The following is a 15990-nucleotide window of genomic DNA, read 5'->3' on the forward strand; positions in this document are numbered from 1 at the left end:
ATTGCATTGGTGCCTATGGGAGAGCCACCCCCTTAAGCAGACAGGAACTTGACTTTATCCGCAATCTTTGACCACATATTATAGAGCCTATGAGTTATGCTGCATTCATAACCAATTGGGAAGTGAGAATGTACCACCTTAGAGTTAGATAGAGGGGACTATATAGATTAAACATGTTTTCACTTGGACATTGCCATTGAGGGCTTAAATCATTGTAAATTAGTCAACTGGGTGGGACTTCCTATATTTGAAGGAATAATCCCATTATTATTAAAAATCCATTTTTATGGCCCTCTAACTGGAAATTGCTAGTGGGAAATGGTGGAAGCCCTCAATGACAAGCAGGTTTTATCATCTAGAGTTCTCTATCTAACTCTATAATGGTAACTTTCCACTTGGTTACGAACGCAGCATTAGACAAAAAAACAGACGTACAGTAGACGACAAAAACAAAGTACGTACAGTAGTTAGTCACAAAGCCTAGATGTCAATCTAGATCAGACCATATAGTTTATAGTTTACAGGCTGCATTGATTATGCAGAGGACTGGAGGCTCATATAGTAAATAGATTAGTAAACGTCTCAGGATGAGGAAGAGGACTGGTGACCGTGACTCCAAGAAGCAGAAGACTGCCGGAGATGAAGATGGTGTGTCATCGAGTGCGCAACCGAGGTAAAATTGCGTAAAATTATGCTCTCTAGACTATAGTATAGTAAATAAATACGCCTGTTAGGAGCACGCCCGTTTGTAGTCCTAAAAAACACCTCGGGTTCGTTCAGCCATTCCTATGCGGGAAATGAATGAGGTTTTTGAATATATTCCGAATGAAAATAAGGTCTGAGCAGTGGCGATTTTATAATGTACTTCTTGGTGGAGCAAACTCACAATTTTTTTTGTTGATGCATGACAGCAAAGCCACTACATTATACAACACAACACTAAACAATACATTAATTGAACTATAACCGTGACAAACGGTGCCCTCAAACTGTTAGGGCCTACATAAAGCTGTCCCAACAGCAGCCCAAACACTGCTACACTGGCAGCGAAACAATTCATTCAGCCTCACTTACTGCCTTAAAAAACATTGCTGATATGACTGACTTGCTTAAACAAATGTTGTTTCTACTGACAATTGAGATGTATAAACTATGGCATAAGGGGACGACATGCGTAATTTCGATGAAGACATTAATGAGCGAGTTAGGATGGACAGTCAAAATAGCTATTTGTTCAGCACTTTTGAAATGTACAGTGACAGAATTCAGAACATGGGCCGATCTTACAGTATTCTCCCTGTACACCAAGTCAGAACTGTAGGATAAATAAAGGGGGCATATAAGCAGACAATGAAAGCTCTTACACTATTCAATGATGACATTTCTCTGAAACAGGCTATAGGCTACATGTGCACCAGCAAGTCAGAACAATAGTCTAAGTTATGAGGAGGAAAGGGACTAAATTATTAGGGTGAGGATCATGGGTTACTTACAGCTTACTATATAACAGGTAGCCTAGAGGTTAGAGCATTAGGCCAGTAACCAAAAGTTGCTGGATCAAATCCCAGAGCTGGCAAGGTAAACATCTGTCGTTCTGCCCCCAAACAAGGCAGTTAACACACTGTTCCCCAGTAGGCTCTCATTGTAAATAATCATTTGTTCTTAACTGACTTGCCTAGTTAAATAATGGATAAATAAAAACATACACTCAGCAATACTTTCTTAGCTACGGTATACATATCTCCCTGGCATATTACATAATTTATGCAGCAGCATACAATATATTTTTGGACTCACCTTGTTGTGCTGTGCTCACTTGAACAGGAAGGTGGAACGGCTGTCCTTTGTGGGGAAATTTGTCATCAAACTTTGTCATCAAAGTCTGGTATTCTCTGGATTTATGGTGCTTTCAAGACAACTGGGAACTCGGAATAAAACAAGGTCTAATCATGACATCAGGGATCTTAAGGTCAGAGATCTTGAGAGGCCAGAGTTCCCGACTTGGAATTCCGAGTTGGATGACCGTTCAAAACGTATTTTTACAGTCTGAGATCGTTTTGTCTGAGTTCCCAGTTGTCTTGAACTCACTGAAGTCTGAGATTTCCGAGTTTCCAGTAGTTTTGAACGCGGCAGAAGTCATGCTGGATTGACAGCATGGCCAATGTTGAATGTTTATTCTTTTTAAGCTTGGAAAAGAGACCCTTAATAATCCAAGACTTGGACAACACACACACTCCACTGAATAGTAGGCTAGTGATTGCTTTGCAATGCTTGCAGTTAGCCACTGATTACTTCCAAACCACTCATTGTTGAATTTGCGATTTCCTACTTGTGTAAAGTTTGTTTAATGACCGATGAGCACCTATTCATTTTATCTATCATTTCTCTTCATAACTTCTCTTCATATGACAAGGGTTGAAAAGGATTTGTCAATAGATTGTCAACTTGACTCATGATGATGACTTATAGCTTGCTAACTAAGATTTTGAATTATGATGTTGACATGGTCAGTCCAATCAAAGCTACGGTAGATGTAACGTGAATTGACGTCATTTTATCTGTGGCCAATGACCTTTAGCCTACTTGGATGGGCACTTCTAATGTAACTCTATGGCAACACTCAAGGGGCTTGAATTTTCGAGCTGTCCCCATAGATTTTGCGGTGACGTAGTGTCCCCATGAGTGACAGAACACTGAGCCAATCACGGCACGACTACAGAACATTATCAACCCCTATGCTCCGTATTTTCCGCTGGCTTCCCCACCACCACAGAAAGCACTGAGCTAGGCTGAAACACGCACATTTTGGAGCTGCCTTACTCAAGAAAGAGAAAAAGACACCATGTTTATATGCAGCTTTATTAACTCTATGATCCTTTTTTATTTACATTGTTTGCAAACTAATATGTGACATGTATTAATGCCAAAGTTACTACATGCAAAACAGGCAAACATGTGGAGCTCAAAACAGGCGAATGATGGGTCGCCACCTAGGCGTAGTGGCCTTTTAACCGTTTTAAATGAGGATCTTCCTGCTATGGCACATCTGTGAGAAGGGCTGTCCAACTGTAGACAATAAGAACAGACCCCTGCATAGCCCATGTACAAAGCGCTACAAGCTTACTGAGTGACTGCTTCAGAATACAGCAATATTTTCTGCCGTATGTATAACCAGATAAAGAGATTTTTCTGACCTTTTGCTAGAAATGTATTTCTTTCGATGAACAAAATATCACAAGAGGGGAAATGTGCAAAGGCAAACTAGTAAATTACCCACTACCTTAACATGTAAATTACCCACCAACATAACTTGTGAATAAGAAAAATATATATAATAGAGAAAAACGTGTTCACCACCAACATCTACACAACTGTCTTGAGCACCCAACATCCGTTTTTGGGGAGACATGGGTGGACTGTCGCACTCGGAACGGGACGGAGCGGACTCGAGGTACTGTTAGATGATCCTGAAAAAGTTCAATGTCATGTCCCGGACAAATGCAATACGGTTGTCAGGAGGAAGACGGGGTTCAATGGCGTCAGAGGACACTTGCTGGACTCTGTCGCTGTTGCATTATTTCAGCTTCCAAAGGACTCTCATCTGTCGTCCTCTTCGGCCACTGGAGCTGGGTCGGGCAGATGGGGCGGAGGTCAGAGAGCGATGGCACGTCTGGAAGGTGTGTTGGTGAGAAGGGCCAGGGAAGTGATGAGCCAGGTCGGGTAGATGATGAACCACCTGTTGATGGGCCATTTGGCCTCTGCTCGGCCTCTTGGCTGTCCACAACACCATACAGACATACAGTGCATTCAGAAAGTATTCAGATCTCTTGACTTTTTCCACCTTTTGATACGTTACAGCCTTATTCTGAAATTATTATTTGTTTAAAGATCCTCACAAATCTACACACAATACCCCAAAATGAGAAAGCAAAAACAGGTTTGTATACATTTTTTAAATATACATTTACATAAGTATTCAGACCCTTTACTCAGTACTTTGTTGAAGCACCTTAAGCAGCGATTACAGCCTCGAGTCTTCTTAGATATGACGCTACAGGCTTGGTACATCTGTATTTGGAGAGTTTCAAATTCTTCTCTGCAGATCCTCTCAAGCTCTGTCAGGTTGGATGGGGAGCATCGCTGCACAGCTATTCTCAGGTCTCTCCAGAGATGTTCGATCGGGTTCAAGTCCTGGCTCTGGCTTGGCCACTCAAGGACATTCAGAGACGTGTCCCGAAGCCACTCCTGCGTTGTCTTGGCTGTGTTCTTAGTGTCGTCTGAGGTCCTGAGTGCTCTGGAGCAGGTTTTCATCAAGGATCTCTCTGTACTTTGCTTCATTCATCTTTCCCTCAACCCTGACTAATCTCCCAGTCCCAGCTACTGAAAAACATCCCCACAGCATCGCCACCAACATGCTTCAACGTAGGGATGGTGCCAGGTTTTCAGACGTGATACTTGGCATTCAGGCCAAAGAGTTCAATCTTGGTTTCATCAGACTAGAGAATCTTGTTTCTCATGGTCTTAGAGGTTTTTTAAACTCCAAGCAGGCTGTCATGTGCATTTTACTGAGGAGTGGCTTCCGTCTCGCCACTCTACCATAAAGGCCTGATTGGTGGAGTGCTGCAGAGATGGTTGTCCTTCTGGAAGTTTCTCCCATCTCTACAGAGGAACTCTGGAGCTCTGTCAGAGTGGCCATCGGGCTCTTGGTCACCTCCCTGACCAAGGCCCTTCTACCCCGAATGGTCAGTTTGGCCGGGCGGCCAGCTCTAGGAAGAGCCTTGGTGGTTCCAAACTTCTTCCATTTAAGAATGGTGGAGGCCACTGTATTCTTGGGGGACCTTCAATGCTGCAGACATGTTTTAGTACCCTTCCCCAGATCAATGCCTCGACACAATCCTGTCTCGGATCTCTACGGACAATTCCTTCGACCTAATGGCTTATTTCTTGCTCTGACATACACTGTCTACTGTGGGATCTTATAAAGACAGGTGTATCCCTTTCCAAATCATGGCCAATCAATTGAATTCCAAGTTGTAGAAACATCTCAAGGATGATCAATGGAAACAGGATGCACCTGAGCTCAATTTCGAGTCTCATAGTAAAGAGTCTGAATAATTATGTAAATTAAGGTATTTCAGTTATTTATTATTTTAATTAGCAAACCGTTCTAAACCTGTTTTTGCTTTGTCATTGTGGGGTATTGTGTGTAAATTGATGAGGGAAAAAAACATAATTAAATACATTTGGAAATGAAGGCTGTAACGTAACCAAATGTGGAAAAGGTCAAGGGGTCTGAGGACTTTTGAGTGTAACGACAGTCGAAAATAAAAGCAAATGTGCAAGTAGAGTAACAGTAGGAGCATTTCCATTGATAAATACCATAAGGGTTGTGATGTAGACACAGGGACAGCACTTCCGTTGCAAAACTTCCTTAATGCTGCCCCTCAAGTCTGCTCAAGGAGCTATACGCTGCGTTCCAAATTTCTTGGGGCACACTTGTGCATACAAGGAGCAGCCCATTTTGTGACTTACAATGACACTGCGATACTCCGTCGGCTCCGTAGAGGTCTTATTAGTTTTGTTTGATCAGATAATATCAGCCAGTTAACATGACCTTTATTAATTATGAAGCCTTTATGTGCTTATTTTGATTACATAAGCTTCAAAATTCAAAAAGTGATGTTAGTTGTTGAATATTATCTCATAGAACGAAAACGTATAAGATCTTCTAAGCTTACAGTATGTTTGCCACAGGCCTTATTCTCTGTGTATATCCAAAAGCCCATTTATTTCTCCATAGGCTTTGGCCAACGAGCCATCGCGGAGTTAGTCTCCATTATAGCGCCTACAAAAAGACTCCAGAACTATTATTGGCCTAAAATGCACTTCAATGCCAATATCCAGTAATGTCTGCTGACGCAGCATGGACCTTTGTCATTGCAATGTTGACGCTTTTTGTCTCTCTCTCTCTCTCTCTCTCTCTCTCTCTCTCTCTCTCTCTCTCTCTCTCTCTCTCTCTCTCTCTCTCTCTCTCTCTCTCTCTCTCTCTCTCTCTCTCTCTCTCTCTCTCTCTATCTCTCAGACCTAGCTCCCGTTTGTTGTGGTGGGTCAAAAGAGGTCTCCTGGTTGTGTGTGTCATTTATATTTCTGTGCCTTTCATGATGCGACTGTTCCCTGACATCATAAAACACCTGGTGTATTCTCACAGAGGTGAGTGTAAGCTATTCATGATAATTATCCAAAATACTGGACAAATCAGGAATAACAAATCATATAACATATCGTCTGTTTCTCTTTCTTTTTAGTCAGGGTCCCATTCTTCATCAACCTTAGCCAGCCAGCTGACCTGTATCTTAACCACACTGTGAACATGTACCTTAAATCTGAGCAAGGGATCTCATTGGGTGTTTGGTGAGTAGGCTTTCTCCAGGTTACTTTGTGAGTAGGGTAATGTAGCCTACCTACCTTACTTCAGAAGTACACTCACTGCCACTGGACAGTATAGCTTTTATAAAGACAGCATTGAACATTATACATCAAAGTCTACACATCGTCACTTCCTAATGTTATCACTGTACAATATCTTCAAGGCACACAGTCCCTGAAAGTCAGTGGAAGGAGGCACAGGGAAAGGACTTGGAATGGTACCAAGATTCTTTGGGAGCTGGAATTCCGATTATCATTTATCTCCATGGCAATGGAGGCACAAGGTAGCAAGAACAATGGATACCTATACAATAATATTGTTCTCACTTTGAATCTAAAAGTACACATTCTTTCATACAGGGCAGCAAGTCACCGTGTGGGATTAGTACGTGTAAGTGACTGTCGACTACATCAAAAGTTACTTCATCATGGCAGAAAATTACATTGGTGATTGATCAAGTTGTGATTGGCTTTTGTGTCCACAGGTGCTGAGTGCAATAGGTTACCATGTTTTGGCTTTGGACTACAGAGGTTGGTTAAAATTAAGTTTGACTAGACTGTTAAAACATATTTGCTTTATTTATTTAGTCTGAATACATTTGAATAATTGTTACACACGTCCTTGATAACCTAGCGTTAGTCTACATTTTGTGGTGTGACAGTGTTATTTTACCTTGCTTGCTGTAAGGAGAGTCTGATAACCAACTCCCAATTCCTTACACTGCATTAGAGCTCACCCTCTGGTGTGGGTTGCCTGTGACTGCCCCCTTGTGGTCAGATACGAATCATTGCACAACTCTGCATCAAGTTTACCTCAGGCAGACAGACATGACATCATAGGCCTATACATAGTCTATTATGTTTGCATAATGAACAACCATTGATATAAGAAACTCTTAACAGGTTTTGGGGACTCCACCGGAGAGCCCACTGAAGTTGGTCTAACCACTGACACCCTCTACTTGTACCAGTGGGTAAAAGCCCGCAGTGGGAGCAGTCTGGTGGTATTATGGGGACACTCTCTTGGCACTGGGTGAGTGACCAAACGTGTGCCTTCAGATGGATGGTTCAGTTTGTAGAAATGAGATAAGCGAGTGGAAATGATTATTTATGTCGATGTGCAGCAGACCTGGGCAAACAATAGTTGTATTTGGACGTTTCTTTTAAAATACTTTTCAAATACTCAAGGTAGTCTAATATAGTTTGTATAGAGTTTCAACTAAAAGGCAACTATTTTCTTTAATATTCAAATACATCTCTCAATAAAACATCATATTTGAAAGTATTTTGAATACCTCAGAAAACCAAATAATATTTGAAAAGAAAATATGTATTTGATGGCTGCAAAGTATATGATGAAGAACAGTTAGTTGAATTAGTCTAAATATGTCATCATTAGCACATGGTTTGGAGGGCTCTCCGATATTGATATGAATCTTAATATAATTTATAGCCTAGAATTACATACATGAGGGACATGGAATCAATCACCTCAAAATTTGAGCAGACCACTTTTGCAGATTCAAAATTACTAACAAATGCATTTTCATAGTGAGTGAGACAAAGTAATACAGTAACACTAAACATCAAGTTCTTATACATGTGTAGTGCTAGTACCTTTGTGATTATTGCATTAGCAACATAGTTGTTACATAGAACTTTGGAAATTGCTTTATAATTGAATAACAGTGGAGTGATTACATAAGTGGAATGAGGAACAGTCACTTTCTCTGTGTACAGTACTTTCAAAAATGCTCAGCTCTTTGCTATGTAATTAAAATGCAATTACCAAAGTATCATGTAACAACATGCTAATAAAATGTTGCTCTATTAAGTATAACAAAATATATCCCAAAACGGCATTCTTGAATTAACTACAGCCAAGGTAGGTGGAAAAACATGTTAGTTTGTATTTCGAGTCAAATGTTGTTTTTGCTAAGCATCCAACTCGCTGTTTGCAATGTTTGCAAAAATTCCTTTGAATTTCTCTTCAGTATTTTCAGGTATCATAAAATGAATTGCAGCTTTTGACCTTTACATAGGCATGTTGAAAGAGTCACTCACAACTTATTTATTCATATGTACTAAATATAATTGGTTAATTGGTTGGACTTGATTATGTACACATTCAGGAGAATTTACATTTACAGAAGGTTCAGATATAAATGTATTGTGTAGATCAAATATGACTGTCAGATTGGAATAGCATAGGTGTGGTAAATTAAATTTACCTGTGGTAAATTCAATTGATTGGACATGATTTGAAAAGGCACACACCTGTCTATATAAGGTCCCACAGTTGACAGACATGTCAGAGCAAAAACCAAGCCATAAAGTCGAAGGAATTGTCCGTAGAGCTCCGAGACAGGATTGTGTCGAGGCACAGATCTAGGGAAGGGTACCAAAAAATGTCTGCAGCATTGAAGGTCCCCAAGAACATAGTGGCCTCCATCATTCTTAAATAGAAGAAGTTTGGAACCACCAAGACTCTTCCTAGAGCTGGCCGCCCAGCCAAACTGAGCAATCGGGCCTTAGTCAGGGAGGATGCCCAAGAACCCGATGGTCACTCTGACAGAGCTCCAGAGTTCCTCTGTGGAGATGGGAGAAACTTCCAGAAGGACCACCATCTCTGCAGCACTCCACCAATCAGGCATTTATGGTAGAGGGGCCAGGCGGAAGCCACTCCTCAGTAAAAGCTACATGACGGCCTGCTTGGAGTTTGCCAAAAGGCACCGAAAACAAGATTCTCTGGTCTGATGAAACCAAGATTGAACTCTTTGTCTTGAATGCCAAGCGTCACATCTGGAGGAAACCTGCCACCATTCCTACGGTGAAGCGTGGTGGTGGGAGCATTTTTTTTCAGCAGCAGGGACTAGGAGACCAGCCAGTATCGATGGAAAAATGAACGAGGTAAAGTACAGAGATCCTTGATCAAAACATGCTCCAGAGCGCTCAGTACCTCAGACTGGGACGAAGATTCACCTTCCAACAGGACTACGACCCTAAGCACACAGCCAAGACAACGCAGGAGTGGCTTCGGGACAAGTCTTTGAATGTCCTTGCGTGGCCCAGTCAGAGCCCGGACTTTGTATCAACTGCTAGAAAATGTCCATTAATTATAATCCACATAATAATTCACATTTCCTGTTACCGCAGGATTATTGTCGCAAACTGTCTCAAATGACGATCCTTTATCTGTAAAGGTAATGTCGCGGAAATTCTTATACAGGGACACTCAAAGTCAATCTGAAATGAATGATTATTTATTGTCAGCGCGCTGGATAGGTTCCAACCAACTCAATGCACCATAGTACACATGTCAAACAGGAGCACTACCTGGGCAGACCCAGCAGTTGTCTTATATACAGCTATACACAGACAAGTTATATTTGCATGATTTAGCATAATTAATTCATCCTTATCCTTTTTTTGTTTCATCCATGTGACAAACCAATACTGGTTCATAACATGTGACAGACCAGACCAATACCTGACCAGGCTTCTCCTCTCTAATCTGAGACCTTGGAATTGAGATATCTTTCGTTCTCAAAACAAGGTCTGGGCGTGCTGCCAAATTGCAGCTACTGATAGTGAGGATTTGTACAGTCAGCCACTTGCATGAACACAGAAATTGGTTTATAGAACAGCACATGAATATAACACAGAAATTAGTTATAATAAAAGCCCAAACATTAAAATGACATTATAGTCATCAAAGGTAATATTGTGTCTAATACTAAAGTAAGCAAACACAATATAAGCGATGATTACTTTTTAATGTTTTTACATTTACCTTGATTAGCTTGACCTGTACGTTTGATTACCTTTGCCTTACACTCCAAATAGATATGTATTCCATTCCACTGGTAGGCTTTTCATGTTTTAAATCATATCATATTTTAACTGTTTGTTTGATTTGAAAAGTAAGCATTGTCCATTCAAGAGACTGAACGGCAGTTAGCCTAGCTATAACCGAACGGTTGCTGGTTCGAATACCCAAGCCGACAAGGTGAGAAATCTGTCGATGTGCACTTGAGCAAGGCACTTAAACCTAATTTGCTCTCTATGGCTGACCCTGTAAGAAACAACACATTTCCCTGCACCTATCAGGTGTGTGTGAGAAAACATATTTTTTTAATGAACACTTATTTGTTTACTTTTTTGCTTGTTCCACCCCTCATAAACAATATATATATATACATATTTGTGAGATGTTTAAGTTAGAGAATCGGTCACTACTACTACTTATCTACCACCACAGTGACGATTGAAATAATCCAATCAATAATTAGAAATATGACAGAACATTTTGACAGTGACTCAAAGTACGAGACATGATCAGTAAACACCATTTTACCCCCCGTGTTTGTACAGAGTGGCCACTAACACTGCAGTCAAACTAATTGAACAAGGTAGGCTTTACTGGACCCTTTAAACGTTTTATACCCTCTAGTTACAGTACAGTACACATTTCATGAATGTTTTTTTGTGTGACTCAGTTCATGGAAGTTGACCTGATGTAGTTAGACTCAGAATATTTTGCTTTGATCAGGGATTGTTGTTGATGGTGTGATCATTGAGGGAGCATACACCAACATTCGACAGGGGGGTGCCCATCATCCGTTTGGCTGGGTAAGACTCTCATACCCTCCTCTCCACGGCGATACAGTGCATCTTAAAATGCCATGATTTAGAATGTATTAATGTACTAAACTGCACCTCTTTTCCTCTTTAATTTTCCTTGTGTCCTCAGTTTTATTGGAAGTTTCCAGGTTTTGAGTACTTTTTCCTGGACACAATGGCAGAAAACAATGACATCTTCCCTAATGATGAAAAGTACGTATTTTCTCGATTTAGATTCAAATGAATACAAAACATTTTCTTGTACATTTATTTTGGTTTATGCAACTTTTCAGTGTTCTTGTCATCCTTTATTTTGAGATTATTAGTACAGGTTTGTGAAATGCGATAAGAAATCAAATCAAAATAACTAACTGTTACAGTGCCTTCAGAAAGTATTCACACCTTAACTTTTTCCACAATTTGTTGTGTTACAGCCTGAATTCAATATTGATTCAATTGAGATTTTATGTCACTGGTTTACACACAATACCCCATAATGTCAAAGTGGAATAATGTTTTTACAAAAAAAATTACAACATTAATTCAAATGAAAAACTGAAATGTGTCACACCCTGACCTTAGTTATCTTTGTTTTCTTTATTATTTTGGTTAGGTCAGGGTGTGACGAGGGTGGTATGTGTTTTATTGCCTTGTCTAGGGTTTTTTGTATTCTATGAGGTTTTGGTGTGTCTAGGTAAATGTAGGTCTATGGTGGCCTGAATTGGTTCCCAATCAGAGACAGCTGTTTATCGTTGTCTCTGATTGGGGATCCTATTTAGGTTGCCATTTTTCCATTTTGGTTTTGTGGGTTATTGTCTATGTATAGTTGCCTGTGTCAGCACTCGGTTTAATAGCGTGGTTGTTTAGTGTGTTCATTAATTAAAATAGAATGTATTCATAGTGCCTTGGTCTCATCAATACGACAAACGTGACAAAATGTCTTGAGTCAATAAGTATTCCACCCCTTTGTTATGGCAAGCCTAAATAAGTTCAGGAGTAAAAATGTGCTTAATAAGTCACATAATAAGTTGCAATAACAGTGTTTAATGTGATTTTTGAATGACTACCTAATTTCTGTGAATTGCAAACACAGATTTTTCAATTTCTCGAAAAGAAGGGCACCCATTGGTAGATTGGTAAAAGAACGCAGACATTGAATATCCTTTTGAGCATAGTGAAGTTATTAATTACACTTTGGATGGTGTATCAATACACCCAGTCACTACACAGACACAGGCGTCCTTCCGAACTTAGTTTCCGGAAAGGAAGGAAACTGCTCAGGGATTTCACCATGAGGCCAATGGTGACTTTAAAACAGTTACAGAGTGTAATGCCTATGATAGAAGAACACTGACTATGAATCAACAACATTGTAGTTTCTCCACAATACTAACCTAAATGACAGAGTGAAAAGAAAGAAGCCTATACAGAATAAAAAAATATTCCAAAATGTGCACCCTGTTTGCAATGTAGCACTAAAGTAAAACTGCCAAAAATGTGGCAAAGAATACAAAGTGTTATGTTTGGGGCAGATCCAACACAGCACTAAGTACCACTATTCATATTTTCAAGCATGGTGGTGGCTGCATCATGTTATGGGTATGCTTATCATTGGCAAGGAATAGGGATTTAAAAATATATATATTCTAACATGTATTGACTCAGAGGTGAATACTTAATGTAAATTAGATATTTCTGTATTTAATTTTAAAATAAATTTGCTAACATTCCTAAAAACATGTTTTCACATTGTCATTATGGGGTAGATGGTCATTATGGGTGAAAGAAATGTTGAATTAAAATCAAATTGTATTTGTCACATGCGCCGAATACAACCGGTGCAGATCTTACAGTGAAATGCTTACTTACAAGCCCTTAACCAACAATGCAGTTTTAAGAAAGATACCTAAAGAAATAAAAGTAACAAATAATTTAAAAGCAGCAGTAAAATAACAGTAACGAGGCTATATAAAAGGTGTACCGGTACAGAGTCAATACCAAATCTTTTCAGTCTTTTGAGGGGGAATAGGTTTTGTCGTGCCCTCTTCACGACTGTCTTGGGTGTGCTTGGACCATGTTAGTTTGTTGGTGATGTGGACACCAAGGAACCTGAAGCTCTCTACCTGCTCCACTACAGCCCCGTCAATGAGAATGGCCCTCCTTTTCCTGTAGTCCACAATCATCTCCTTAGTCTTGATCACATTCAGGCTTTTAACACAACAAAATGTGGAATAAGTCAAGGGGTATGAATATTTCTGAATGCACTGCAACCAAATGTGTTTGAGAATCGTTCTGAGAGATTGAGGTTGACTGTTCATGAAAAGTGATGCTTTATCAATTCTCCACAGCTTGAAGAGGATGAGGAGTCATCTTCTGATCCTTCATGCAGAGGATGACCACATAGTGCCCATCCACATGGCTCAGCAGGTGTGGCATGATACTTTGACTGTAACTGACAATAATTCCTCTATTGTCATCTATCCATAGTATCCCAAGCAACATTTCTGATGTTATCTGTATGGGTTGAATGAATATATATCAAGAAGAGTTCCTGGAAACATGATAGTTACAATAAAGGACTTTTCCACTTCTAATTCTTTGTTGTGTTCCTATCAAGCTGTATGAAATAGCACAGAGCGCCCAGAACTCAGAAAATCAAGTGAAGATGATACCGTTTTCCGGATCCCTTGGGTACCATCATAATGGATTATACAAAGACCCTCACCTGCCAGACATCATCCGGTTAGAAAATCTTGGCAACTCTTCAGTTGCCGTTTCTATTTGGCAAAAATTGCAATTCTGATTCTAAATCATTTCATTCTAACAATAAAAGTAAAAATGTTTTCATCCATATTGTTACAGGGAATTTGTACATACATTGGCCCCCTAATCCAGTGACCTATGCAGAAGAGCCTTTGGACATCAAGTGTTTCAACATATCTAGAGGACCGCAAATCCTAGATGCACAGTTTACACATAAATGTGTCACTTTACCTTATGGCAAATCAGTAGGATGACCTTCAATCACATAGTCCAATCATTGACCTAATATCAGATACAAGTTACATTGTTAGTAAAGTTAAGCAGTTACTTAGCCAATGCATTATTATCTAGCTATAGCCTATGTGCAAATGACAAAATCTCTGAGATGGAAGCAATGAATTTGTTGACTGTCGGTTTATGAATGACAAATGTGAAGAATGATGACTAATCGATGTTTAAAGTGTCAAACTTAGGCACATTTTTTTTGTATTGATTACAGAAAAGTTACTGCTGAAAACTTTTCTTTTTGGCTAGTATTATCCCCAGATTCCAAAATCATGTTTACAAGTACAAATAAAACCTGATCGATGCTCATGAATCTCACTCCATGACTCCTGCTTCTTTGTTGATTATGAACTTGCTTGTTTACCCGACCGTGGGAAAGACTACCCACTGGGCAAAAACTGGTTGAATCAACGTTGTTTCATGGAAAACTGGTTAAATTAGCAAAAATTTTCAATCCAATGACGGGGTGAAATAGTTTGTTGATTTCAATTTGAATTCACGTTAGTTGACAACTCAACCAAATCAATACTAGATGTTGAACTGACGCCTGTGCCCAGTGGGAATGTTTGTTTCCACACTCACGACTCTGACTCTTGGTTACACAGACAAGGCCTTCCATCTTATTCTAACCCTCTCTCGGCGGCTTTGTATTCGTTACCTGATAAAACTGCTGTACAATATGATCTTGTTGCCATCTGATGCACATTCAAATGTCATTAAAAATCTACACCGCAAAGCTCTCCCTGTCTTCTGCTGTGCCCTGATTGTATTACTGCTGATGATATCTGGAAATGTGCATGTACACCCTGGCCCATCTATTGTTAATAGCCCCAATAGAGAGCAATAATAATGCTGTCTTTTTGTAGACACTGTAACTCCACCATGGTTCATTGGACAAAGCCTAATGGAAAATGAATGGAGTTTTGGGGGGTTGGATAAGCGCCCACTCAGGCTATATGGAAGGCCAAAGTCAGTTACTTTAAGGAGCTGTTCTCTCTGGATCTAACCCCAAGAAGTTATGGAAAATGGTGAGATACCTGGATAATTAACCCTCCTCTTCACAGCTGCCAATGTCCCTTAATGTTGATAATGTGGTTGTTACTGACAAGGAACGTATGGCTGAGCTCTTTAATCACTTCATTAAGTCAGTATTTCTATTTGACTCATCCACACCTCCTTGCCCGTCCAACACTTCTTCATCTCCCAGCCCTTCTAATGTGACTAGCCTTGATGCTCCTCCCTCTTTTTCCCATGCCAAGCTTTTCCCTGCAGGCGGTCACAGAGTCTGAGGTGCTAAAGGAGCTCCTTAAACCTTACCCTAAGAAAACATCTAGGTCAGATGTTTTAAATCCTTTCTTCTTTAAGGTTGCATCCGCTGTTATTGCTGAGCATATCTCTCACCTTTTTAACCTGTCTCAACCGTCCCGCAAGGGACCCATCAATTCTGAAGTTAAGGATGTCTCACTGCAACCTTAAAGGCCCTAAATGATGTCACCACTGCCCTTGACTTGACTTACTGCCTTTTCCAAAGTTTTCTATACAGTAGACCATTACATTCTTGTGGGTCGGATAACAAGTATTGGTGTCTCTGAAGGGCATTTGGAATGATTTGCTAACTACCTCTCTCAAAGAGTGAAATGTGTAGGGTCAGAACATCTGCTGTGTCACCCGTGCAACTAGAGGTGACAAAAATCTAGATTGCCTTTATTCCATACACAGAAACACATACAAGGCCCTCCCTCACCCTACCTTTGGCAAATCAGACCATAACTCTATCCTCCTGCTTTCTGCTCACGAGCAAAGACTCAAATCGGACGTACCACTGACACACTCAATATGGAGTGTGTCAGCTACAGGACTGTTTCGCTAGCACAGATTTGAATATGTTCCGCG

At 40.1% G+C, this 15990-nt stretch overlaps 1 protein-coding gene across 1 annotated transcript; it reads left to right on the forward strand.

The window, feature by feature from the left end:
• Positions 1-378: 378 nt before the first annotated feature.
• LOC124041427 (lysophosphatidylserine lipase ABHD12-like) lies at positions 379-14415 on the forward strand. The gene is made up of 13 exons (XM_046358987.1): positions 379-673; positions 6083-6210; positions 6306-6411; positions 6591-6710; positions 6787-6817; positions 6912-6957; positions 7330-7459; positions 10801-10838; positions 10979-11058; positions 11180-11262; positions 13398-13476; positions 13667-13791; positions 13912-14415. The coding sequence occupies exons 1-13, from the start codon at positions 588-590 to the stop codon at positions 13937-13939; spliced, it is 1080 nt and encodes a 359-aa protein (XP_046214943.1). The 5' UTR covers positions 379-587; the 3' UTR covers positions 13940-14415.
• The last annotated feature ends 1575 nt before the right edge of the window (positions 14416-15990 follow it).

The sequence above is a fragment of the Oncorhynchus gorbuscha genome, linkage group LG08 (assembly GCF_021184085.1).
Source record: "Oncorhynchus gorbuscha isolate QuinsamMale2020 ecotype Even-year linkage group LG08, OgorEven_v1.0, whole genome shotgun sequence".
NCBI lineage: Eukaryota > Metazoa > Chordata > Actinopteri > Salmoniformes > Salmonidae > Oncorhynchus > Oncorhynchus gorbuscha.